Raw genomic sequence first — 26854 nt, forward strand, 5'->3', positions numbered from 1 at the left:
CGTATTCGCCATCAGGGCACGTCAGCGTCACCGCTGCTGTTCGCGGTGTGCGCCTCTTCACCTTCTTGTCCTGCTGGGGAGGAGCAGAGGCAGCTTGGTTCTGTCTCTCCCCCCCAGACTTTCCTCCTTGCTCGGGTCTCCTCGCAGTGTTGTTGCTCGTGGCGTTCTTATTCCTCGCCGTCTGCTCCCGTGCTTGTGCCCGAGTCTGCATGTTTTTCTCCTTCTTCCTCTTTACCTGGGTCCATTCCCCGTCGGTCGTGGGTCTAGCGGCGGCCTGTGTGGCCTCCCTCCTTTGTACCTGAGGGGTCACTCTTTGTGAAGCCCTCGTAGGGACCGGAGCGGCCGTAGTGACAGAGCCGGTCTTTTGCCCCAGTATCCGAGACCAGGGTACCATTTCCCCGGTCTTCGTGGGAGCGGGCGGTGTCGGCTGTGTCTGCATCACGGATTTCTTTTTCCCCTTGCCTAGACGCACGCGACTAGCATGGTTGCTAGTCTCTTCTCCATTCCAGGGTCCTGTTCCATCCTCTTCGCCGGCACCATGGGACTAAGTTCCCTCCTTTTCCCCTGTAGGGGGGGTCGGAATACTGCCGGCTGGCCTTTGGCGTCTATTTCCCTTAGGACTTTCTCTCTCTTCCTCGAATTATCCCTCGGGTTGTCCACCGGATCTTCTTCCCTCGTCCGTATTTCCGGTTCCATCTCCATTTCTACCTCGGAGTTTATCGTCTCCTGGTCCTTTTCACCGATCTCTTCGTCACTCGAGGACATCAAGGGGTTTGGTTTCCTCTTCTTTGCCTCGCTCCTCCCCCTTGTTCTTGTCACTCGTGCCTCCGTCCTCTCTCCTTGTTGGGATTGTTTCCGCATCTCTTCAACTTGGAGACGTAGCTCTATCATCTCTTGCTGTGTTTGGAGATGCTGTGTTTTTACCTCATGTAGGTCCACCAGCTCTCTCTCTTGAGCGGCTATCCTATTGCGGAGTGTCTCCATCTCCGCATCCCTTTCACGACCCATTACTGGGTTCTCGTACCTTTGTACGAGTAGCGTTAAGGCAGCCTTAATAGTAACCGCGGACCTGTTCAGCCTACCCCTGTACTCGCCTTTTAGCGAGTTGGATTTTTCCGTGACCAGGTCAACGCCATTGACCGCCTCCAGGATCGCCGCTGGGAGTTCTTCCAGTGGGGCGAATTTTAATTCCTCCATTGCCTTTATCTCTTCCACCTTTCTGCTTTGGGAAAGGTTTGCGGGGGAGAGTGCGTTTTTCAGGGCTCTTAGCTCTCTGGTCCTCTCCATGAGCTCCGTCTGTGCGTCACGAAGCATCTTTAAGTAGTAATCGCTTTTTGTCGTTGGACGACCCCTACCTCCCTCCTTTCCGACGTCAGCCAGTGAGGGACAATAGTCCCTTCCTACTTCTTTATCAACCAGCTTTATCGTCTGGCTGATCACTCCTCTGGCTGCCGCGACCGTTTCCTTTGAGAGCTTCACGGGTCCATCCTTCTCCTGTTCCCCTTCGCTCCCAATCTCCACGACGTCGTCATCCAACTCGTTTCCTCTCTCCGAGTGGCATCGTCGAACGCGTCCGCATCCGTGTCCGACTCCTCCCCGCTCTCTCTCCGCGATCTCGATCTCACCGAGTCCGCAGAGTCCGAGTCGGATTGCTGCCCGGCTGGTAGTCTGCCTCTTTGGCTGCGTCCCCTCTTCTTCTTTTCCTTGCTCCTGTCCGTGGAGCGCCCTCCTCTCGTGCTCGAGCAGCTTGAAGCCCTGGTCTTCGCTCTCTCGACGCTCTCCTTCCTATGAGCACTCGTGCCTTTGTGCGTATTTGTACGCGACCGCGTCTTGGCGGCGTTTCCGTCCCCGTACTCCCTGAGCTCGTCTGTTTAAGAGGGGTTGAATTCTGCATGACATAAACTCTCCCTAGACCCCCTGCGGCTCTACCGGCCAGGGCGTGCCCTCACCGATCGGCCCAACATGGACCGACCGGGCCCCGAGTTCCCCCGGGGGGCCGGCTACACCACTACCCCAGGAATTGTGGCATGGTTCGCCCATCTGGGGTAGGTCCCTTGGTCTGCCCCTTACTCACCCGCGGGCGAGGCCCATCAAGGAGCCACCGCACCGCGAGCTTTCGGGGGTCCCTCACCTCTGACAGTGGGGGCACCGCAGGGGGCGTCGCCACACACGGGAGAGAGATCCCCCCGCCGTTTAGGGTGCAGGAGGCCGCATCTCCTCCATCACCCCTCCCGACGGGGGGAACAGCTTAAGAGCCCGGGTCACCGGCCGAGGTAACCTCCGCACCGGCGACCCTTATACCGCTTGTCGACAGACTTATGGTAGGGAGAGCCCCCACCATACATCTCCCGCGCGCTAAGCCAACGGGGGCGGATCCGGCCGAGCCATGCTCGATCCCCCCTTCCGCCGCTGCCCGCGGGAGGCCAGGGCACAGGATGCTCCCCCAGGTGAGGCGGTCATCTGTCGACGAGCCTCTACTCGCGCGGTCGGCCCTTACGTCCGACCGCCAGACCCGCCGGCCCCGACCTCGGAAGATGTCCGAGCGGCCCGACGGGTCTCCCACCCAGGTCGCCTCGGCCCCGACCTCGATGTACGTTCGAGCGGCCCGAGACGACCCTCCACACCGGCAGGACCGTGGGTCCACGACCCTGGTGTGCAAGCCGCCGATGCGGGCCTCTCCTCCGGTCAGCCCGGCACCACGTACCGAGCCAGCCCGAAAGAGGGTTACCCTCTCTCCCCCTGCCGGAGCACCGGCGTGCAATGTGGTAAATGAGAGGGGGTCTTCCCGCTCCCTCGGCGAGACGGCATCCCTGCCCGCCTCGGGAACGGGGAGAACTGTAACCCTCCCCAAACCCCCACGGGCACACCTTCCCTGACCCTGCCGGAGCACCGGCGTGCAATGGGCAGGGAAGGGGCCTATCCCCAGTGGTTTTTTTTTCGAGGTTTTCCATCCTCTAGGTCGGCGGGTGGAGTATAAACTCCTCCCTAACGGTCCCGACCGACCGGGCGTTTGAAGTCAGGGTCGCCATCCCCTACCGGCTGTTGGAATCTGGGTGGCCAAAGCCAGACCCAGATTCCTAAGCAGGGCAGCCGGTCCCCCGGTTTTCTGTCAGGGTTTTCCTTCCCTTAGGAGGGTTGGGAGAGCAAAGGCTCGTCCCTCACGGCTCCGCCCGAGCCGGACAGTTATTTATAGAGGTAGTCTGCCTCGCGAGTCCCGAAGGACTCCCCGGTCCTCGCCAGTTCGAAAACTGATGAAGATTACGGTACTGACGTGCTCGGGTACCCCGGGTGCGCAAAACCCGTAGTGGGGAAGGCTCCTAGGGACTCCTAAGAGTCCCCGGTGGCCTCCCCCACCCCCTGAGAAATACATTTAATTAGCTGTTTCTTAAGGTTTTAAAGGTCGTTGTTTGTACAATTGAAACCTAAATACGTTATTATACACGTTGAAATGTGGCAATATGCTATTTTATTTTTATAATTTTTTTATAACTATGTACATTAATCATTTTAGTCTTCGTAAAAGACTTTTCTAAATATTTAAAGAATTATTTGCACCTATTTTCATCAAATTCTTATCATTTTTAACAGAGCTCGGGAAGAAGCAGTTGGCTCCGCCTATAGAAACCCTATAAGAGACTGGTCATAGGACAGCCAGTTTTGATTGGTCCGCCAGTTTTGTCAAAAGCAAGAGAAATAGAAAAAGAAAGATAGAAAAGAGATAGAGAGAAAGAGAAAGCGATAGTAAATATATATTTTTTCTCTCGCAGGATTTTGACAAAATGGCCAGTCTTTTATTATAGGGTCTCTAGCTCCGCCTATTCTCCTTACCTCGTCGTCCCGCGCGCAGTGAGATCCCATTTTTAAAAAGACGCGTCAACAATAGTATCTCATGGGTGACATGGAAAGCTATTGTTTACAAATGATACGCACCTGAGCCTCGAGCTCGTAGACTGTGCGCGGGTCGACGAGATAAGGGGGATAGCGCTAGGCGGAGCCAACTGAAAATCGGACGAGAAGTACATTTCTTGCCGAGCTCTGATTTTTAATATGCTTTCGAGAGTTACTCGTACATTACAAGTGTCGTAACGTTTTTTCTATGTTGCCCCTGTATAAGAGAGAGATAAGAGTATAATTTCAATAATTAATTACTCGAGAACCATGCAGACAATTTGTCTTCAACTTTGGCATAGTCGACAGATTCACATAGACGAATATTTTTCATAAATTTGAACTAATTCTTATTATATTGATTTGAAAAACCAACCTCTTTAAGACATTACTTAGGACGGTCTTGAAATAAAAACCGGCTATGAATTAGGGATGGGCGATATAGCCCGGTAGTATCGATATATCGTATCGATACGTATCGTCAGCCGTAGTATTGATACACCTAAATATCAATCAAAAAAGTATCGATATTACCAATATCGATACAAAAAATCGAGTTTTATAAAGCTCAGGTTTCAAAGTAAAAGTATATAATACAGTAATATCCATTAATCGAGTTTTTCTTAAGTAGATAAGCTAGTGTAGGAACTATATATACCCAACTAATTATACTAATTATACCCAAAAAGACTGGATTAATAAACATATAAGTTTTAAAAGGAAAAGAGGTAAAATAAAAAATACAACTTTCTTGATTGTAATAAATATATATATTATAAGGATATTTTATATATAAAGGATATTTCACGTATACATATTATAATATTATTAAAATAACCTATTATTAAAAGACATATTATTAAAGTAACATAAGGATATTTCACAAATATAAGCATGTTTTGCAAATATTATAATGTTTCACAAATGCCAATCCTCGATCGACAGCGAATTTAAAAATAATAATTGTTGCAAATGTTGCCCAGTTAGCCGATTTCTTAAATCATTTATAATATTTCCTGCTCGAGAAAACAAACGTTCGGACGGAACAGACGTTGCTATAATTGTTAAATAACGCTTGGCTAGTTTTGCTAATGAAGAATGTGGATGACCTTGCCAGTATTTTAACGGACATTCATTGATATTAATGGGTACCTGATTAAGATAATATCTAAACTCTTCGGGCATTTCATTGTTCGTAGTATTAGAAGAAATATATTGTTTAGATTTGTGTATTAATGTTTCATGATAAGCCCAAAAAACATCGTTTTTATTTGCAGATTGATACTCAAAATTACTTTCCTGCTGTTTATGTACATTTTCTTTATTCGCAATGTTTAAAATATTTGTTATTTTGTTTATTGCATGACAACATGCAATTCTATCTAAAAAATGAATTTTTTTAAATCTGGGATCCAGAATAGTAGCTATCGCAATAAGAGATTTTTCTTCGATATTTTTAAATCGTGCCTGCAATTCTTGTGTCAAAACTTTTTTCATGTGACACCCTACTTCACTGGTAGGTTTGCATGATTCTAGCTGATTTGCTAATGTATGTATTATTGGTATAACTTGACTACCAGTAACGTACATTTCACCAGAAAATATAGTTGTTGCTGTTTTAAATGGTTTTAACAATTCCATGAACTCTTTTATAGTTTGCAATTCCAATGCAGATAACATTGATGGAGCTGTAGGATGTTGCAAAAGAATAAGTCCAATTTTATCTGATAATTGGATAAATCGTTCAAGCATGTCAAAAGTGGAATTCCACCGCGTTTCAACACTTTGAATTAATGTTAAGTGGGAATGTTCTCGCAACAAATCCGAAAGAAGAACACTCTTTTTAAAGAGAGTTACAATAGATTTAACTTTTTTGCACAATGCACTGACAATTGTATCTTCTTCTATGATTTTAGCGAGGACCAAATTTAATGTATGCGCGTAACAACCTAAAGATTTTTTTTCTTCAAAACCATCAATTATAGCTTTTTTGATGTTAGACGCATTATCAGAAACGACAACAACTATACTTTGTAATGAAATGCTCCATTTTTCAACTATTTCGAGCAGCCACTCTTTTAAATTATCGGATATGTGCCTATCATTTAATTCGGTGACGCCTATCATAACAGTTTTTTGATTACAATTTATGTGATAGTGTGCAGTTACTCCGAGGTAACTCTTTGTATGTGAGTCTGTCCAAATATCTGTCGTAAGCGCTATGTCATCTACATTTGACAATTCCTCTTTTATTAAATTTGATAAATAAAAATATTTTTCTTCAATTAGCGAAGTTATTACTTTTCTACTTGGAACGATGTATAACGGACTCACACATTTCATAAAGGTCTGGAACCCTTGTTTCTCCACTGTAGACAAAGGCATATTGTCCTTTGCGATCATAAATACAAGTTTGTTTGTGATGTCCGAAGCTTTAGATCCTCTATCTGAAAAGCAATTAAACAGTTATTTTTTAATATAAAGATATGAAAGTAGTAATTAAAGAGATACTAATCAAACTATCACAACTACATTTACGTTAAAAGACTTTAGCAGAATTAATATCAAAACAACCAATTTAAAATGCAAAACAATATAATTCAAGTGATATCTTCTTTTTATATAAGATATACTTGGTATAAAATGGTAAAGCTTACATACCTAGGAATGACTTTTGTTTAAAAAATGCGTTTTCCAGTCTCGGTTGTTTAATTTTGCGTTGTTTAAGGTTGCATAATTTTGATGAATTTACACGTACAGATGATTTCGAACTTGTCGACGGAGATAGTGTTAGTTGTTCATCATCGTCTTCTTCTTCTTCTTCATGTGCAATATCTTCACTTGGCTATTAATAAAACAATTTTCGTATTATAATAAAATTATAATGCTAAAATTTTCAAATATTCAAGAGTACTTTTTTTTAAATTTAATTTCCCATTTTATTTCCCATTTTTAATCTCTCTATATAAATTATCTTAACATATTTTATTTTTTATAAAAATTTAGAAATATTACTATTTCTTTCCGTTTTTGGGGCTTGTCAGAAGACTCAGAAGTGTTTACCATCTTATCATAAATGTCTGGATGCTTTCGTTGTAAATGATATCGTAAATTGGTCGTGTTCCCACAGGTTTTTATGAATTGTGGGCACACCCTGCATGCTGCGCCTTCTGAGCCTTTTATAAAATGCTTCCAGAGAGTACTCTTTGGTGGCACTAAAACACAAAATATAGTAATTAATAAAATAAAATAAAATAAGTATTACAATACAATTTTAAATCTAAAAAGTCTAAGGATAAGTTAAATTGGATAAAATTATTTTAATAAAGGAACAATGGAAATAGATGCATACTCTTTTTAGGGATAATATACACAACAAATGTGAAGGATGTGTTCTGATGAAGGAATGAAAATCAAAACTTCTGATCTTCTTACCAAACCAAGCAATACTGAAAAAGCAAAACAAATACATTAAACACATGCAAATAATTTATGAGTCTTTCTTTTTAATAATAACTATGAGAAACACATAAGAAATTTAGGGCCATTGGGCCGGTATTGATAGGAGTCTCTGAAATTTGCTTCTTTTTATAGGGAGAGCAGATATATTTTAGGATGCGTAAATTTCAGTTTCAGCATGAATAAAAAATACAAACCTTCCTTAACCTACATGGAAGTGAGCAGATCTTTTGATATCGTTAAAAGAAAACAGTTTCCACGTGATTTTATCAGGACTCTCTCTACATGGCGTTTTTCTGCACTTTAGCGTAGACAAATTTAAGATAAAAATGAACTTACGGTAATTCAGTGGTGTCTTGTCTTCTAATTCTCCGCGTTCGCACCGGTAATTGTTGTAATTAGGCTGTGGTTCACTTAGCGGTTCACATTGTTTTATGGGCCTTATGGCTCCAACAGCGGCAATAGCCAACACGATGTATGTAGTTATATACATACGATGCAACAGGCCTAAACAGGCAGCAACAATACGCGACACGCGACACGCGACACGCGACGCACGATAATGGCTCCTGGCTCCTGCCTCCTGCACACAGAACGCGGAAACGCATGTCGCGCGGCAAGAGAAGCGACACGGTAGCCAACCTTCTGGTTCTTGGTTCCTACGATTGAGCGGCATATTGATTGGTTACCGCGTCGCTTTTTGCCGCGCGGCAAGAGTTTCCACGTTTTGCACGTTTCCGCGTTTCCGAAACAAATGTATATCGAATATCGATATAAGAGAATTTTATATCGATATACTAAAATATCGGTACCTGAATTATCGATGTTTTATATCGATATTTTAGTTCAATAATATCGATATTACGAATATCGATACTGTATCGCCCATCCCTACTATGAATACCGGCCATATAGCATGGTCTGAAAGCAAAAATGATGTGATCATCTTAAAGAAGCTTAAATCTTCTCTAGCGGATTTTTGATTTGTGCATATTTTAAGAAAATAGTGGCTCACAGTGGGCTAAAACGGCAATCTAGCTGGACAAATATAGTAATTTTGGTTTTATCTTTAATCAAATGTTCTCAAGTGTTTTAAAATAGAAAGTAAACTTGTACAATGTATATCAACTTAATTTGATCTTTAAACAAATGTTCTCAAATATTCTAAAATAGAAAGTTAAACTTGTACAATGTATATCAGTCTAATTTTATAACATTTAATATACAGAGTGTTTCCAAAAGACCATTTACTAACTACACAGCGCTATTCCTTATAAAAAAATTGAGTTTTGAGCTATTTTTTAATGCTTAATAAAGCAGTAGTAATTACTGAAAAGTGTACAGAGCCATAACAAGATGTTAGTATCGTAAACTTTAATTAAATAAAAACTTAACAAACATTTTGGTCTATTATTAGACTATTTTCAGTGTGATAAATTCATGATAAATTCGATAAAAATCAAGAAACTATGAAAAACCATAGATAGATGTCAATATCTGAAAAACGCTATATGTAGGAAATAGGCATTTGGCGGCAACTAATTTTAAAGGATAAAAATCAGAAATGTGTAAGGAATAATGCTAGCAGTAAAATGACGGCGGCATTCCGCAGCACATTTTTGACGTAGAACTACGTCTTTCCCGGAGGGGGGGGGGGTAACTTCGGGTGCACGACTGCAACGTTTTCTTGCAACGTTTTCTTGCAACGTTTTCCGCGAACTACTTATTTGTTAATAGACCGAATTTTAAAGAATTATATATGAAACAGGGGTAGAATTTTCCGGGAATGGCGGTGGTGGGGTTATTCTTGCAACGTTTTCTTGCAACGTTTTCTTGCAACGTTTTCCGCGAACTACTCATTTGTTAATAGACCGAATTTTAAAGAATTATATATGAAACAGAGGTAGAATTTTCCGGAAATGGCGGTGGTGGGGTTAATTTTCTTGCAACGTTTTCTTGCAACGTTTTCCGCGAACTATTCATTTGTTAATAGATCGAATTTTAAAGAATTATATATGAAACAGGGGTAGAATTTTCCGGGAATGGCGGTGGTGGGGTTAATTTTTCGATACCGATTTTTTTTTAACCGGTTGCGTAGTTTTTTTGTTATATTTTCGCAAATAGTAATCGTAGAGTAATAAATAAGTTGTCATTTGATAGCTTATATAGTCTCATTTTCTCTCTAAAGTCTATAAAGTCTCCAAAAGGGGTTACCGATTTTTTTCTTGCAACGTTTTCTGCGAATTACTCATTTGTTAATAGACTGAATTTTAAAGAATTATATATGAAACAGGGGTAGAATTTTCCGGGAATGGCGGTGGTGGGGTTAATTTTTCGATACCGATTTTTTTTAAACTGGTTGCGTATTTTTAGTTTTCGATGCCAATTTTAGTAAAATTGCTAATAATGAAGGGGTTATCGATTTTTATCTAAAAAATATAGAAATTGGTAACCCCTTTTGGAGACATTATAGACTTTAGAGAGAAAATGAGACTATATAAGCTATCGAATGACAACTTATGGGTTAATTTTTCGATACGGGTTAATACGGGTTAATTTTTCGATACCGATTTTTTTTAAACCGGTTGTGTAGTTTTTTGTTATATTTTCAAAAATAATAATCGTAGAGTAATAAATAAGTTGTTATTAGTGTTAAGTATAAATTTTTTGCAGAAATCGGTAACCCCTTCCCCGATTCTCGCCAAAGCAAATCGATTACCCTTTCAATGATCTTCGCCAAATTCAATACCAACCTTCCTTTAATGATGATATATAAGAATACATGTATAACTTATACTTTATTTAAGCATAAATCGGTATCTTCTTTACCCTATTTTTATGAAACCAGTACTAAAATTTTTTTAGAAAACAAAGCTAAATAAAAAAAAATAAACGGGCACAGTAACAACTGTGCCGCAAACAACGTAGAACTACGTCAACTGTCACTATTTCATGTTAAAGTATTCAGCGAAGGAAAGTAGACGTAGGGCTACGTCAACTGTCACTATTATTTAGATTTAGCGAAAGACAGTTACTTCGAAGTACGTCTACTTTCCTTCGCTGAATACTTTAACATGAAATAGTGACAGTTGACGTAGTTCTACGTTGTTTGCGGCACAGTTGTTACTGTGCCCGTTTATTTTTGTAGACCTTCTTAAGTTTCATACTTAAGAAATTTTATAATTAAAAATTGGCAATGCAGTTTGACTTAAAATACCGCTGTTATTAAAAAATTATTCTAAGATTTGTTAATGGAATTAAAAAATATATACTTTTTTCTATATTTATCTAATTTAAAGTTTCCCTGTTCGTTTCGAGCGCTACAAAAGTAATGATTTAATGTTTTGCGGGATGACATTTATATGACTTATTCAAATGATTGTTATAACAGAACTACAAGTATATATAGTAAATATATTGTAGAAAATAAACTATCAGATATCTTTCTTAAAAATGTAATCATTTATTTAAAAAAATATTAATCTTTAAAAAATGACTTTTGTCCAGCTAGATTGTTATTTTGGCACATTGTGTGGCTGTTTGAAAATAATTTCTCTCTTATTAACGAAAATATTAGATATGCATTTGAAATAATGCACATCTTTAATTATATGTAATAATGAGTAATAAAAATATTAATCCTCAGTTGTCACAAGGAGTCAAAGTGACTCCAGACTATTTTTTTTTATTAAAATAACATATCTTAAAAGTATTATGCAAAATTTTGAGCAAAAAACAGAAAAATAAAAGTTATGATTTTTTTCAGGAATTTACATTTTTGTAACATAATGCTCAAAAAGTTATTTTTTATCACAAAAACACATTCTACAATGTTTAAACTTAATTCTAGAATTTTTTACGATTCACTTGAACTGTTTTTTTTAACAGCAGCTGCTTAAAAATAGGCTGGGGTCAAATTGACCCCGTGTGACAAACGTATTCGAAAAAAGAGGTGTGATAACCGAAGGTTCAATGTAATGAATTGAAATCCAATATAATACTTTTCTGCTTTTTTATAGAAATTTTAAAAATTTTGTAAAATGTTTGCAAATTTTACATGTTATGTCGTATTATAACGGATTTTGCATCGTTACATTTAAATTATTATTTAAATTATATTTATTATTTTTTTTTAGGTTATTCTCTTTATTTCCTAGGAAATATATCCTCTTTATTTCAGGATATATTTAAATTGTGGTAATATATATAATATAATTGTGGTAATATATATAACTATTGGTATTGGTGGTAATATATATCTTTATATTGTGACGTTGCAGTTTCGCTGCATCGTTGCAGCGCCCCGCCGCCGTCACAAGGCGCGGGTTTCGCGACCTTTTTCACGCCCGAGGACGGTTCAACGAATCGATGCGAGATCTCCAGGGGCATATATAATTGCGTTACGATATTCTGATCCTTTTTGTTATATTTTGAATTATTGCGTGGCGCCTCACCGAGCCGAGACCCGGAGTTTTCTGAGAGGATGCAGAGGAAGCGAAAGCGGAGTCGACGAAAAGGACAAAGGCGAGAAATCGGACGACGGAAAGCGGATCGAAGCGACAACTCGCGGGCCGCCGAGAGCGACGGAGCGCAGGAAAACACGCGCGCGGCGCGTGACACAGCGGCGGGCGGACCCATAATGGCAGGGCCCCGGGACGCCGGGGCTAAATCAGCTCACCTGCCCTCCTCGCACTACCGACCGGATTCCGGGATGGTTGGCCACCGTTCCCGGACCAGAAAAGGGAGGAAAGCAGAGGCAATCACGTCCCGTCCGCTGCCGGGAGGGATCCCGAAAATCGCCGCGCGAACGAAGGGCCGTTGAGCGCCCTGCGAAAAGCCGTGATTAACGGCCCTGCGCGAGGATACACCGCGAGCCTGCGAGCTCATCCCCTATTGGTCCGCGCTATAGCGTCGCGGGGCCGCGTACGCCCGGGGTGGGGTGCGCTATCGATTCCGCCATCGAGCGAAATTTCGGGAGCATTCTTGGATCGTCCTCGATAACCGACGCACGTCGGAAGTTAAGTCGCGGTACTCTCTTCGCACTTGAGTCGCATTCGGAGTCTAATACGACCCCCGGCAGCTATCTTCTCGACCCTTGGGACGACGGCGAGGATCCTCGGGAGAGAATCAGCCCACGGTGAGGTTGCCTCGGTAACGTTCTATGTAAAGCCACGACACCGCTCCCCGGGTCGCGCTCTCGCTCGGGAATATTCGCGATAATTAGCGTATTCGCCGACAAGGCGTATTTAGCGATCGATAGCGAGAGCGAGGGGCACCGGAATGGTCTCGTGGCCGTGGGATCGCGATCGGAATCTACGAACTCCTGGAGATCGCGGTAGGCGCGTCAATAACGACGTTCGATATTGCGAGTACGCCATTTCTCGCGCCCTTCGCGTTCACGACCGCGTGTCTCGTTGTGCGTAGTATTTCGCCCGGTCGAATCTTGGATTCCGCACGCGATATTAATTGCATCAGACGGTTATTCGCGTTGGTTTGATTGCGTACTTGCGATTCGCGTCCGGACACTTAGATTATCCTCGCGATATCGGCTGCGTTGAGATATTATTCGCGTTAGGATGTTGTTCGCCTTAAGATCCCATTCGCGTCGACCTAATATGGCGTCTCGTTATTACTCGCGATAATTCCGTAATCTTTCTCGCGTTAATTCGAATATTTCGCGTTATGCCGAGTGTCTCGGCGCCTCATTTTTCGCGTTGGACGATCGCTGACGATCGCGGGTGTTGCGTTCGATCAGACTCACTTGCGTTAACCTCAGTTTCCTGCGTTAGGATAAATCGGTAATTTCGCGTTAGTTATAGTATTGCTTGCGGTAATGCCGCATACTTCCTCGCGTTAGAATCGTGTTTCGCGTTACGTCGAGCGCCTCGGCGCCTTATTCTTCGCGTTAGGATATCCTCGGCGATATCACACCTTGCGTTCGTTCCCTCTTGCGTTGGGACGTTACTCGCGTCACGTTCGTTCTCTGCGTTAGTTTAAGATTATTCCCTGCGTTAGATTAAGATTATTACTTGCGTTGGATTAAGATTGTTTGGTGACAGAATCCCTGCACGGGTTTGGACCTTGCGTTCACGCGCTCCGAGCGTAGCGCACTATCATTTCGCGGCATTTCACGCTATTATTTCGCGTTCATTATGTCGTATTCGGTCGTAACGTGCGCCGATGTTCTACATTATTTGTCAGTTTAATACTCTTATTATTACCTGCGTAGTTTATATGACTTGGACGATCTTGTGAGTTTGAATCTCTCCTGATATTATTTTGCTTAATAACGACGCCTTCCGCGCGTTTACAAATTTTCTTCATTCTCCGTGTTTTCTGGCGTCTGCGTTACTATCGTTTTGTTATTTGGAAATTGACGCCCGCGTTATCAACCGCGCCATCATTTTTCTTATTAGTGAATGCCATCATGGCCCTTGTTCTATTACCTAATAAATGTTGCTCTTTAATTGTTACTGACTGAGTTAATAATTCACATGTCACCCCGCCAAGTACCGCGCTGCCCTCCCTCAACCCCGCCCTGCTATTAGGTCGAGCTAGCCATCCCCTTGCACACCGACTTATTTCGTTTTGCGTCTCGTTTTTGGTTTTTCGCGATTTCGTGGACGCGAATTCACGCGTCTAGCGCCCAACATTAAAATCGTTTCGCGGAGTGTCGGAGGTGCGAGAGAATCACCGGAGAGGCCTATCATCCCGCTCTCCTTTCCCCTTTTGATCCGGCACACGCCCCGGACCGCTCCGGGAGTGAAAAAGTCGTGACAATATATATAAATATATAAAAATTCGTGTGTAAATAAATAATCAAAAATATAATAAAAGTATAATAAAATATAATAAAATCAACATGTACGATAAGGAACAGTTGCTTAATATTTTAAGTGATGAAAAATACAGAACTATAGACAATGATGGTAAAGTTTTTCCACCATCTCATGCCGTTTATCGCTCTATATCTGAGACGATTATAAATAGTAAGTCCCACGTAACGCCAAAACACATTTATACAATTTTGAAAAATGACAGAAGTGGCATGTACAGTGCTGTATTGAAAGCATTTGGAATTGATAAAAGAGATACATACGATGACACTAAAGACAATTCTTATAATATAAATAACAGTTCTGCTTGCGAGAAGGCAGTGAAAAAGTTTCAATTATTGATTTCAGAAGAAAAGTGGGCACAAATAAAGCCTAATAGAACAAAAAACACATGTTCTAAACAACGAAAACGTAATTACGTATCATTTCAAGCAGGAAAATGGACCCACATTTTTGCAGATAAAATATGGCATCAGAGTAAAATACCATGCGCATTCACATTTAAGCGTGGAAAAATATATAAAAATAGCGATGCTAAATGCTATGCAACATTTAGAGGTAGTTGCAACGAATGTGGTGCAAAACTTGTGGGCACTTTATTTAGTAAGCCCGTGAAAGGAATTGATGTAATTTTTGAGTGCACGCTGAGAGATTTTTCTGCAGAAGTTATTCATTAAAAAAAAGACAATTAAGAGGTGAATTGCGAGAAAGAATTGCAACTGAGTTGGTAAGTGGCAATAAAAATGCCAACGTATGGCGTAATGAATAAGCCAATAAAATAATGACATTTGGCGATGATATCCCACCAACTTTATATAATACGACAGTTTTGCGCAAAGCTAAACAAGAGGAAATGGATAAACGTTTACAGCTGGAAAATACAGATCCATTAAAAAATTTACAAATCGCAAAACACATTAGATGTGCTGGTATTATCCATAGTATAGGAATGGATCCTTTTTATTGTATGTACTGGACTCAAGAGCAACAGCTTATGTACAAAACAGCCCATAAAGATAAGAACAGTCTTATGGCAATAGATGCTACAGGAAGTATAGGAAAGAAATTACGTCTTCCTAATGACAAAAAATCTCAACATTTATTCCTATATGAATGCGTTTGCGCTTCTAAACTTGGCAATTTTCCAGTTTTCCAAATGGTATCCGCAAAGCATGATGCAGCCATAATAAGCTATTTCTTTTCGAAAATTATAAGAAATGGTGCTCCGAAACCTCGAATTGTCGCAACGGATTTTGGAAAGGCAATTTTAGTTGCTGTTGCTCGCATATTTGCAAATTGTAATAATTTAAGTCATTATTTGCAAGTATGTTATAAGATTATTAATGATAATAATACAGATAATCCATCATGTTACATGAGACTAGATGTGAGCCATTTTATAGCTAAGATTGCTAAATGGGATTGTCTAAGAGGCAGGGCGATTAAAATACGCCAATTTTTCCTAAGATGCTTAGGAAAATTATATCAGATGGATCCCAGCAAACCAATATGTAACTGTTATGTAACTTAGGGAGCACATGGAAAGAACAATGTTATATTTCATAGTTATGTAGATGAGATGTAAGTATTACATAACTTTGAGAGCACTTTAGACAAACAAAGTTATATTTCTTTATTACGTATATAACTCATAAGAGTTATTTAAAAATGTAATATAACACACACGTAACTCGAAATACATAACATAAATATAACAACCGTTAACTGTCAGCAATATGACAAATGTTATGTTACTGATATCGAATATATTATAAAAAAGATTTTCTTTTTCCTTCTTTCTTCCATATATTATGCGAAAGGGATATGCGAGGGATATGTGCATAAAATGACTAGGCTATACTGAGAAGATATGCAGATAGAAACATTAAATTTCGTAATATATCTATATCTATCTCAGCGAGTTGGAAGGAGAAGGGAATATATCCGGGTGACGAGATGAGCGCGACGGCCGCGCGTCGCGGCCTGTTATTGGTCGCTTGAGTTAAGGATAGGCGCCGTGGCGCTTTGCGCAGGAAGAAGCGCACTAATTGGTGGGTTAGCGAGGAGACCTGATTTTCGGGTGTACCAGGTGTGGTACTTTGGTCAGGGACCATCTGTCCCTGCAGCTGATGCACCGTCCGCGATTTCCTCACCCAGCCGTCTGTCTTCGACATACCTGGGACAGTAAGTCGGGCATATCGCGCCCGTCCGGGACCTCGGGGTCTTTCGCCGCTGCCTCCGCTTCGTGCCTCTGCGCTGGCATTGCCCGCCGGCAGATTTGATTTACCGCCTCGTCCGACAGTCGGCGCAGGACCACGATCGGTGACCCCGCGCGCGCTGGTCGCGACACGAATGAGCACGGTCTCAAGGATTATTTACTTTTTTTACCTCTACTTTCAACTTTTATATCTCTTTGTCTCTGTACATCCCACGTACCCCATTACCGACTATACATTTTCGGAAAGAACAACTCGTTTTACCCTTATTATAAATACCATTGCGGTTTAAAAATTTTGAATACGACCCGAATTATTAATTAATTAATATTTACATGAAATTTTTCTATATTTTTGAAATTATTTTTAATGTATCTATATATATAAAATATAATGTCTGTATGTATGTATGTATGTATGTATGTTCTTTATACACTCTTGAACTATTTGACCGAATTTTTACCAAAAATATATGAAATAGGGGTAGAATTTTCCGGGGAGTGTTATAGAGTGTATAGTTTTTTGTTACCGATCTTTTTGGGAACCGGTATCCGAAATTTTTCCAATTTTTCGGGAAATAATTGACCGAATTTCAAAGAATTGTATGTAAAATAGGGGTAGAATTTTCCGGGGAGTGGCATAAAGTGTATAATTTTTCGTTACCAATTTTTTTGGAAAACGGTATCAGAAATTTTTCGAATTTTTCGGGAATTAATTGATCGAATCTTAAAGAATTGTATATAAAACAGGGGTAGAATTTCCCGGGGAATGTTATAAACTGTATAGTTTTTTGTTACCGATTTTTTGGGAACCGGTATTCAAAATTTTTTCAATTTTTTGGGAAATAATTGATCGAATCTTAAAGAATTGTATATAAAACAGGGGTAGAATTTCCCGGGGAGTGCTATAAGTGATATATTAAAATTTTTATTACGAAACAATTTAAGCGTTCCAGTTGATTGTAGGACATTAATGAAAACACCACGTAATACATTTTCACAAATAATAAAAATAAATGACGGAAAATATATTCACTTTGGACTAGCAGAAGGTTTGAGACATTCGATTAAAATATATTTCCAAACATTGTATCCAGCGGAGCTGAAAGTAAATATTAATATCGATGGTTTACCTATATCAAAAAATTCAGGTAGTCAATTTTGGCCGATCTTAGGTGCTATAGTTGCAGATTTTTATACTGAACCATTCATTATAGGCATTTATCATGGTAATACGAAACCAAAAGATGTCGATGTTTTTCTAAAACCATTTGTAGAAGAAGCAAAACCCATTCTTGATACCGGTTTGAGTATTAATAAAGTGATTATTCGTATTAAATTAAATGCTATAATATGTGATGCTCCAGCAAAGTCATTAATTTGTGGTATTAAAGGTCACACAGGTTATTTTAGCTGTACTAAGTGTATACAAGAAGGTGAATTTATCCACAATAAAGTCGTATTTTTAGAACAAAATTCAACCTTGAGAACGGATCAGTCATTTCGAAGTAGACAGCATGAAAAACATCACGCTGAAAAATATTTAACTCGACCAACAATTATAGAGACTTTAGACATTGGAATGGTTTCAGACGTTCCCTTAGACTGTATGCATCTTATTTTTCTTGGTGTAAGTAAAACAATACTTCGAATTTGGATTAAAGGTGCAATAAATATACGATTGACTGCCGTTTTATTAGATAAAGCTCAACAACGTAACAGCAAATTAAAAATGTTTATATCCATAGAATTTGCACGTCGTCCAAGGAATTTGCTGGATCTAGATCAGTGGAAAGCGACCGAATATAAACTTTTTGTACTGTATACAGGAATAATTATAACAAAAAATGTGCTACCTACCAAGCTGTACATACACTTAACCTGTCTATGCGTTGCTGTAAGAATTGTATCGAATAAACAATATAAGCATTTGCTTGATTACGCACAATCTCTTTTTGAATATTTTGTTCGAAAATTCCGCGAGTATTACGGAGATCAATATTTATCACACAATGTGCATAATTTACTACATATATGTGAGGATGTTAAACGGTTTGGAACAATCGATTCTTATTCTGCTTTTAAATTTGAAAACTACTTGCATACAATAAAAAAATCGTTAAAAGTTAGTCGCAAACCTCTAGAACAAATAGCTAATAGAATTATAGAAAAGAGAAACATTGAAAAAAGCTTTTCAAATCCTCCAAAAGATTATCCAATAATTCATTATAATAAAAATAAGACGAGAGTAAATAGGGTAGAATTTGATGGATTTATCTTATCGTCCAAAAATTGCAATAACTGTTGTATTCTGACAAACGGTACAATTGCTACAGTAAATGATATTTATTTACAAAATAATATTCTATACTTTAGAGTAAAGCAACATCTCTCTATTAAACCATTCTTTATTTCTCCATGTGATTCAACGCTGGTAGGAATTTATGAGTTATCTGGTAGTAAAGCAGATTTTTCATATGCAATTGTTACAGCTGACGAAATTTGACGTAAATGTTTAAAACCAGATAATGTTATGTCTTCTGATGATAATTCAAGTATAGTTATTAGTTTATTGCATTAAATCTATAACAATAACGAATAAAACGTACGTCTGTGTTCGTTGATTACATTAATATAATGTATTTCTTATTGTACTATTTATACTCTTCGTGCGATTTATTATATAAATATATATACATATATGATTGTACTGAAGATATCACACTGTGAGTCGAAATGAGCTTTCCGTATGCGGTTGTACAATTTCCCAAAGAAGGGACGTACTCGGAAATTCCGACTTCGTGGCTTACAAAAGATTGTACTCGATGTAGATGGCCAACAACTAAGAATGCTACCTTCTTTATAAAAAAAAACAGTCCACCAGAGGCTGATTGGTTACTTTTTGATGTTAAAGTAGAATGTTACTGTGGTAAGTATGTTTAATAGTGGCAATTATTTTAAATATAAATTATGCAATATTAATACAGAATTTTATATTTACAGAGACTTTAGAAAAGGCACGGAAAAAAGCAGAAGATAGTAATTATGCAACTTCTTGTGATGAAATCAGAGGGCGTGGGAAAAGAATTGTACACGAAAAACAATTTCATGATACATATGATACTTCCGATGACAATACGGATGACGATTGGGGTAATTTAATTTTACCAAATTATATTTCGTTTCTATTGCATTAGAAATTAGAGCTGGTGATTTGCTTTGAAAGTATCAATATTCGAACTTCGAAAGAATTCGAAGCTTCGAAGTTAACTTCGAAGTTAACTTCAAATCTTCTAAATTTAATAAGGTGTCTTCGAAAGTTCTTCTTTCAAAAATAATATTTTTATATTTATTTGAATATTGTGTCAACGATTTAGTGTGAAACACACTGTTCACATTCTACTAACTTTTATCACATTTTATAGATTCATCTCTGCAATTATGTAAGACTCCATACGAGAAGTTAAAAATAAATAAAAATCGGGATTTATCCGGAAAAGAATCTTTGTGTGATAAACAATTCTCGCATAAAAAGCAATCCTCATATGAAAAAGTCTCACCAATTGCCGCCAAAGAAAACTTTACAGCAAACCGTTCACTGTCTTGTAAATCACAAAGACAGATAGTTGATCCACTACAAGAAGTTCAGGCTCCACACAAGAAGTTAAAAATAGATAAAAGTCGGGATTCATCCGGAAAAGAATCTTTGTGTGATAAACAATTCTCGCATAAAAAGCAATCCTCATATGAAAAAGTCTCACAAATTGTTGCCAAAGAAAACTTGACACCAAACCGTTCACTGTCTTGTAAATTACAAAGACAGATAGTTGATCCACTACAAGATCCACTTCAGCTTGATGATTCTAATGAATCGGAAGTTGAACCTGAACAAATTAATATACAATGTAAGAGTCCAAAATTATTTTTTTTAGACTATTAAGAATCTTGTTTTACCTTTATTATGTCATTATACAAGTTGTAAGTATTTAATGTTTTAATTTACTCTGGGCTTTTTCAGCAAGAAACAGTTGATACAGTGTAACATAGTGAGTCTTTTCATCTTTGTTATCTGTAATTATTAAACAAAGGTGAAATGATTCTCTGTTACACTGTGTCATCTGTGTCTCTTGCTGGAAAATGCCTTGTGCGTCTTGATCAAGAGCAATATGGTAATAGCAAATTTATATTTTGTATATACCTATATATAATAAACGTCTCATCTCTGAAATGCTGCATATTAAAAGACAGAGCGACGGTCTTAATAAACATAGTGACACGGAATTATTGCCAGAGGCTTATCTCCCGATCCTTAACGCTCTCCCGCCTTCCTGATTCCCACCAAGGTTTCTTTCCCCTACCATACGCAGTCCCCTCCACATGTTCCTCTCGATAATTCTCTGACTCTCGCATTTGACGTCTGACCGAACACAGCCGAACATGTGTCTCTCGAGAAGCGGTTCTACGGTTGAAGGTACTTAATAATTTGGCTTGATACGTTGAATTCAACACTAAATTTAATATTTCGCATAAGGATATTCAACCTCAGTCCCTCCTAACCAGTGACCTGCAATGTGGGGACAAGGTAGAGACGGATTCGTTCTCGATTGACTCAGGGAAGGCTCAAATTAAGTACTAGACACGATGATACGTCGACGAGCTGTGATCGGACTTGAGACGACGATTGTATTGACGATGTAAGCGAATGGCGGTTGAATTAATGGAAGAGGATGCGTTAATCTGATTTTTGTAAGCGAATGGCGTTTTTATTATTGTAAAAAAAGGGGGGATGTTTTAAATTTTAACGACTAGTTGATACACTGAAGAAGGCCACAGTTATGGCCGAAACGTTTGTCCTTATTTTGTTTGAAATATACACGATAGCATAAACAACCTGCTGGTTCGCAAGCCCTTTGTTTTATTATTATTTATATTTTGTATTAATTTATTTTGTTTCAGACAAGCTGATTCCAATTTGTGTGGAGACGTTAAAGTATGTAAAATGCATCGACAAAAGACTGAAAACTTTAGAAAGAGGCAATATTAATGTAGAAGATGAGCCTATATTCGATGACATACTTCCGATCAATTCCATACAGAACCTTAAAAATTTTGAGGAAAGCATGGAAACTGCTGAAACAAGATCGAATTTTGTAAGTTAATTTTTAAATATAAATAATATAAATAATATTATATATATATATATAATATTATCAAGTGACACAGATGACACAGTGAATCATTTCATCCTTGTTTAACATTTGCAAACAACAAGGATGGAATCATTCACTGTGTTACACTGTGTCATCTGTGTCCCTTGTTGGAAAACGCCCAGAATCACCATTATGGGATGTTAAGCAGTCATATTGCCATCATTTTGATTACTCATTTTAACATTATACTCATCAATTTTATGTTACTTTGACATCATTTTGACTACGTTTTGTTTTAACTGGGATATATTTAAATATGTAGCATTCGTCGTTAATTAATTTGTTGACATAATTTATTATTTATCTAATTACGTATAATTAAATGTATTTATAGTCTAATTAAATTATACGCTTTTAAGATCGAATTTATGAAAAAAATTGGAGGAAAAAGCACCAAAAATATAGTGCAACGGTGTATGAGCCGTTTGTTTACAATTAATTTTGGCATAGCCTGTTCTTGGTATGGTCGCAGGAATAATTATCGCATGTGCGATTTGAAATGCATCTGCATCTTAAAAAGTGAGCTATTTTAACAAGTTGCATATTTTTATTCTTTGTCTAAATTGGTAAGGATTTTATTTGTAATATTAACTATACTATTCAATATTTTATTAGATGTGTTAAGAGCCAAGGGTATTGACGAATGCGACTTCGAGACTATAGCAAGCGAATGGTTCCGTCTTAGCAAGCTGCGATATGGTCGGGAAAATAAAAACATATTACCTGACGAGCCTAATGCACACAACACGACATAATCTACTACGTAACTGCTTGTTTTGGTACTTTATTGATATAATACCATAACCAAAAATTTAAAAAAAGTTTATTGTTTTTAAGTTACAAAATAAGGTGCAATTTGTAGCTTTATTTATTTTAATGAACGTATTGTTAGAAAAAAATATATACAGTATATATATTTTAATTTTCATACTTTTTTGTAATTTTGTCACAAAGTTTATAAGACTTATAGTTTCCCATTTGTATTCCAATTGGTATAACAAAGTACATACGTTAGTCTAAGTTTAAATAAAATAATATATTTATAAGAAATGTTATATGCAGTCAACTATAGATAATTAAGTTTTTTCATTATATGAGGAATTATATTCCGATGAGACTGTGCTCCGATGAGACAAATTGACATACTTGTGATATAATACCTTGTCATAATTATGCTTTATATGTGTGCATAATATATGAAATATAATAAGTACTATTTAAATATTTAGTACATTTATATGTTTTAGTGCCAAAGTTATATATATTTAAGATGTAACCTCAAATAAATATTTTTATATCACTTATTAATATTGTTTACTAAAATATGTAGTGTATAAATTAATGTAAACATCTTAAAAGTTTAAGATACATAATAAGTTAATTGTTTTAAAAATTGACTGCTTACTTGCAAAATATAATGATCAAATTCAAGTATTAAATCAATGAGTATAAAAATAATAAGCAATAATAAAGTTAACAAAGTTAATAATACTGTAATATAATAATATAAAAAATATATATATATCAATATATACTTACAGTTCTTGTGTATAAAAATAAACATATTATTCTATCTACTTATATTTTAATTCAAAATGCTATAAATATTTGTTGTAGATAAAGATTCTTATCCGCAACAAATATTTATACTATTTTGAATTCAAATATAAGTAGATAGAATAATATCCATTTTTTATACCCATGTATATTGCATTATATAAACATAACATATACACTAATGTTATATTACGTAACATATAGGGTGCGTTCGAAAATATATTTTTTAGTATTGGGAAAAAAAATAAGATTGGCAGCATTGAAAATTCCCAGTCCCAGTGCTGCGTTTCGTTTCTCCCACTGGGACTGCTCGACTGCTGAAATTTTAACCTACTTGTTGCAATTAGATATCATGGAAGAGTATATTTTACTCGAAAATATGTTTGAATCTTCAAGTAGTTCCTCTTCTTCAGACAGTGATGATAATAATGAAGAATTACAAAATATTTTATTCGATAATAGAGATAATAATAGAGGTGAAAGAAGAATAGTACCAAAAATAACAGATTATTTGGAAAATATTGTTACAAGATATACAAATATTGAGTTTAAGTCACATTTTAGGTAAATTGTCACTTTATTTAATATCATTATATATTAATATAAAATATACGTTTTTATTAATTTAATATATATAATATGTGATATTATTTGTTACAGGATGGAACGTAATACTTTTTATTTTGTGTTGCATTTAATTGGACCCAAATTAGAATTATCTCCATTCCATGGAAGAGAGCAAATTAATGCAACAAAACAGCTACTAATAGCTATTTATGTTTTGGCAACACCAGATTCTTATCGCTCCATATGCGAAAGATTTGGTGTTGCCAGATCAACTGCATGGGTGTTGTTCGAGCATTATAACTTCATGATCAGATGGCCTAATGGAGAAGCTCAAGAATATGGACAGCAAAGAATGGATTTCCAAAAATTTAGATGTCATTGATGGGACCATTAAGAGTTTTACTAAAAACAGAAATAGAAAAGAGAGGCAATAAAGGACAAGAGGAAGATATATCTTGTTTAGTTGAAAGCTAAAAAATAAAATATTAATTCTATACAAAAAGTATATTTTAGATTATAGATATCCTAATTTAAGATATAAAATATCAAATTTAAGATAAATGTAAAAATAAAACAACATCAAAAGCACAAATGTTTATTAATTATTTATGGTAATTGTAAAATTAATTTTATTTTGTAAATGATTGCATTAATTGCTTTAATTAAATGCTGCGTTATCTGTGTTTACAGGTACTATTCCTTAAGAGCGCGGCGAGCAAGGATCGGAGGACGAGAATGGAGTAGCAGAATGGAGAGAAAATCGGACAGGATGGAGAGAGAGAACGGAGGAGGATTAAAAAAAGGAAGAAGAGGCAGAGAAAAAGGATGGAGAGAATAGAAATAGCCCGAATTGTCACAACGCGGGTGTACGCTTGAACTTATATATATGTACAGGGTGTCTCTGAATGTTTGGTACTTTTCTCATATTTAGATAGAGCGAGCCAAACTGAGTCGAAAAGTCATGTACTATTTTGCAATTTTCGCAATAGTTAATGAGTTATTAATAATTAAAAATCGCCGTATTGGCCCGGCCCACCGCCAAATCCAAGCGCGCGGCGAGATGCGGCCGCCCCGCGGTCGGCGCGCGGGCAGTTGTTTACTACAAGCGGCGATGATTACGCACGAGCGGCGCGTAACGCCGGGCCCCCGTCCTGAGCGATGATAGTTTCTCGCCTTTTTAAATAGAAATAAAATTTTCTAACAACATAGAAAAATTTTTTGTGCGTACGTATCACAGTGGTCTATTTCCCGAAAAAGGTGAACTTTATTCAAAATTGGGACTTGCACGTATGAAGTTTAAACTTGAGGGTAATAATGTCCTATATAACCTTTGTGATTTGAGGTACTAACTGGGTTGCATAACTTTAAGGAAAAGATTACAGAAACTGAAAATAGCCAAAATTTGTATTTGTCTTTTAACATTATTTTTTAAAAAAGAATATAAAGATCAGAATACCATTGAGTAGTACAGCGTTTTTCGACAATAAAAAACATTAATTATTCACCCCTTCCACTTTTCATCGCGTTCACGCTGCAAGTAGCGTAGGCATTCGTTTTCTAAAGTTGTCGTCCCTATTATGTTTGAAGGACGTTCCAGGATTTTATGCAAAAGGTCTAGTTGTATTCAGTAAGGCTAAAACTAACAATCTATACTTAATTTAGCTGCGGATAGGTGCGGATGTACTCGTGAACTCCTTTATAAGTTCAGCGATCTTCCAATAAATACAACGTTTTACGCGTTTAGTGTAGTCCGCGTGTTCAATAATATTTTCGTCAAAATCTTTTAAGGAGACGTTGTTTTTTTTTTACCAAAAACAACATTTATCGTAAATAATTAGCCAAATTTTACTTAAGAAAAGGTATACGTCAATAGTAAGCGTGGGTCTTTGATGTCCGTACGAGATTTGACTTGCTCGGCATTTGTTGATATGGTGCGTTTTCCAAACAAGTGACACAGTCGACACAAACATTGCTCTATCTTTCTTTTTCGGCAATGAGTAACAGACAAAACTACACGTTTGTCACTTGTGGGGCGCCAGACAGGCGCGATTGTCGGTTCTCAAGTTGCGCGCAGATATTGTTTTATCTCGGACGCCCTATATTGTCAGGTTATAGATATTAACGGAGGGTTAATATCTATAACATGGCCAATTATAAAGTGACGCGGCAAATGCTGCATAATCTAATGATGAATGTGAAATATGAAAAAAGTGATGGTATAGAAACTGTGAAAAAAAAATTGTGTATTGGACTATTTACATACATTATTCAATACAAATGGTGATAAGAAAGCTGGAGCTGCATTGGTTACATATGTAAGAGAGAATTTCTTCTCGCCTTACTTCAAAAAGTGGAAAGAAGTTAATCGTAGGCGAGATGTGTTTGAAAAGAAGTTAGCAAAATGGTTGCATGTAGAATTGGAGTTTCCCGATATTGTTCTTCGTTGTTTGCCTGGTTCGTCAACTTTAGAAGCTGATAATATAAGTAAGTTGTTTATACCAGATAACTTTAATTATGGCTGGATGTACATTCTTTTCTATTCGTAAAAAAACGGATATTCGTACATAAAAAGATCAACTGCTATTTACTACAATAATTGCAATCTTCTAGAAAAAAAACGGTCGTCCTGAAGTAAGCTTTGACTTATGTACTACACCGGTGAAAAGACGGAAATCGAAAGCTCTGAGAGATGCGACCTCAACTGATATGTTGGTATTTTCAACAACGATGAAATTGAGAGAAGAAGGACACTATGCGTCCTGCCCAATTGTAACTGAAGCGACAACACCAAACCCGAAGCAAAGGGAAACAGATACTGGAAAAATGGAAAGAAGTCATCGGCATCGAAGCCATGTACTGCCATGTCACCCCAGAGGGCAATTTCGTTAATAATAAGTGAAAACTTAACAAAAAACAGTATTTGACTTTGGCGGCGTACTGCGCGGGGAACATGGCCATGACTTATACCCGAGTTACAATAGTATTCTGGCTGCAAAAAATTCTTTATATCCCACGAATGTATCTATTACGGAGAGCAAATGCGAAGTATGTTTGATTTTGAAGTACGAACGTATATTTTTACCTACACTTGATTACAAATTTAAGACTTATATTTAACATTT

At 37.8% G+C, this 26854-nt stretch overlaps 2 protein-coding genes across 2 annotated transcripts; one reads left to right on the top strand and one right to left on the bottom strand.

Moving 5' to 3' along the window:
* Window positions 1–462: 462 nt before the first annotated feature.
* On the bottom strand, window positions 463–7894 carry LOC139785888 (E3 SUMO-protein ligase ZBED1-like). Its single transcript, XM_071725051.1, has 6 exons — window positions 7687–7894; window positions 6952–7103; window positions 6550–6733; window positions 4923–6335; window positions 1626–1867; window positions 463–1548 (listed from the first exon to the last, which is right to left on the bottom strand). The coding sequence occupies exons 1-6, from the start codon at window positions 7838–7840 to the stop codon at window positions 463–465; spliced, it is 3231 nt and encodes a 1076-aa protein (XP_071581152.1). The 5' UTR covers window positions 7841–7894.
* Window positions 7895–19047: 11153 nt separating this feature from the next.
* On the top strand, window positions 19048–22912 carry LOC139785890 (uncharacterized). The gene is made up of 6 exons (XM_071725052.1): window positions 19048–19327; window positions 19402–19551; window positions 19824–20303; window positions 21355–21548; window positions 21968–22127; window positions 22224–22912. The coding sequence occupies exons 1-6, from the start codon at window positions 19135–19137 to the stop codon at window positions 22361–22363; spliced, it is 1317 nt and encodes a 438-aa protein (XP_071581153.1). The 5' UTR covers window positions 19048–19134; the 3' UTR covers window positions 22364–22912.
* Window positions 22913–26854: the final 3942 nt, after the last annotated feature.

The sequence above is a fragment of the Temnothorax nylanderi genome, unplaced genomic scaffold (assembly GCF_030848795.1).
Source record: "Temnothorax nylanderi isolate EJ_2023f unplaced genomic scaffold, tnyl_v1.0 TNYL_tig0911_pilon, whole genome shotgun sequence".
NCBI classification, from domain to species: domain Eukaryota; kingdom Metazoa; phylum Arthropoda; class Insecta; order Hymenoptera; family Formicidae; genus Temnothorax; species Temnothorax nylanderi.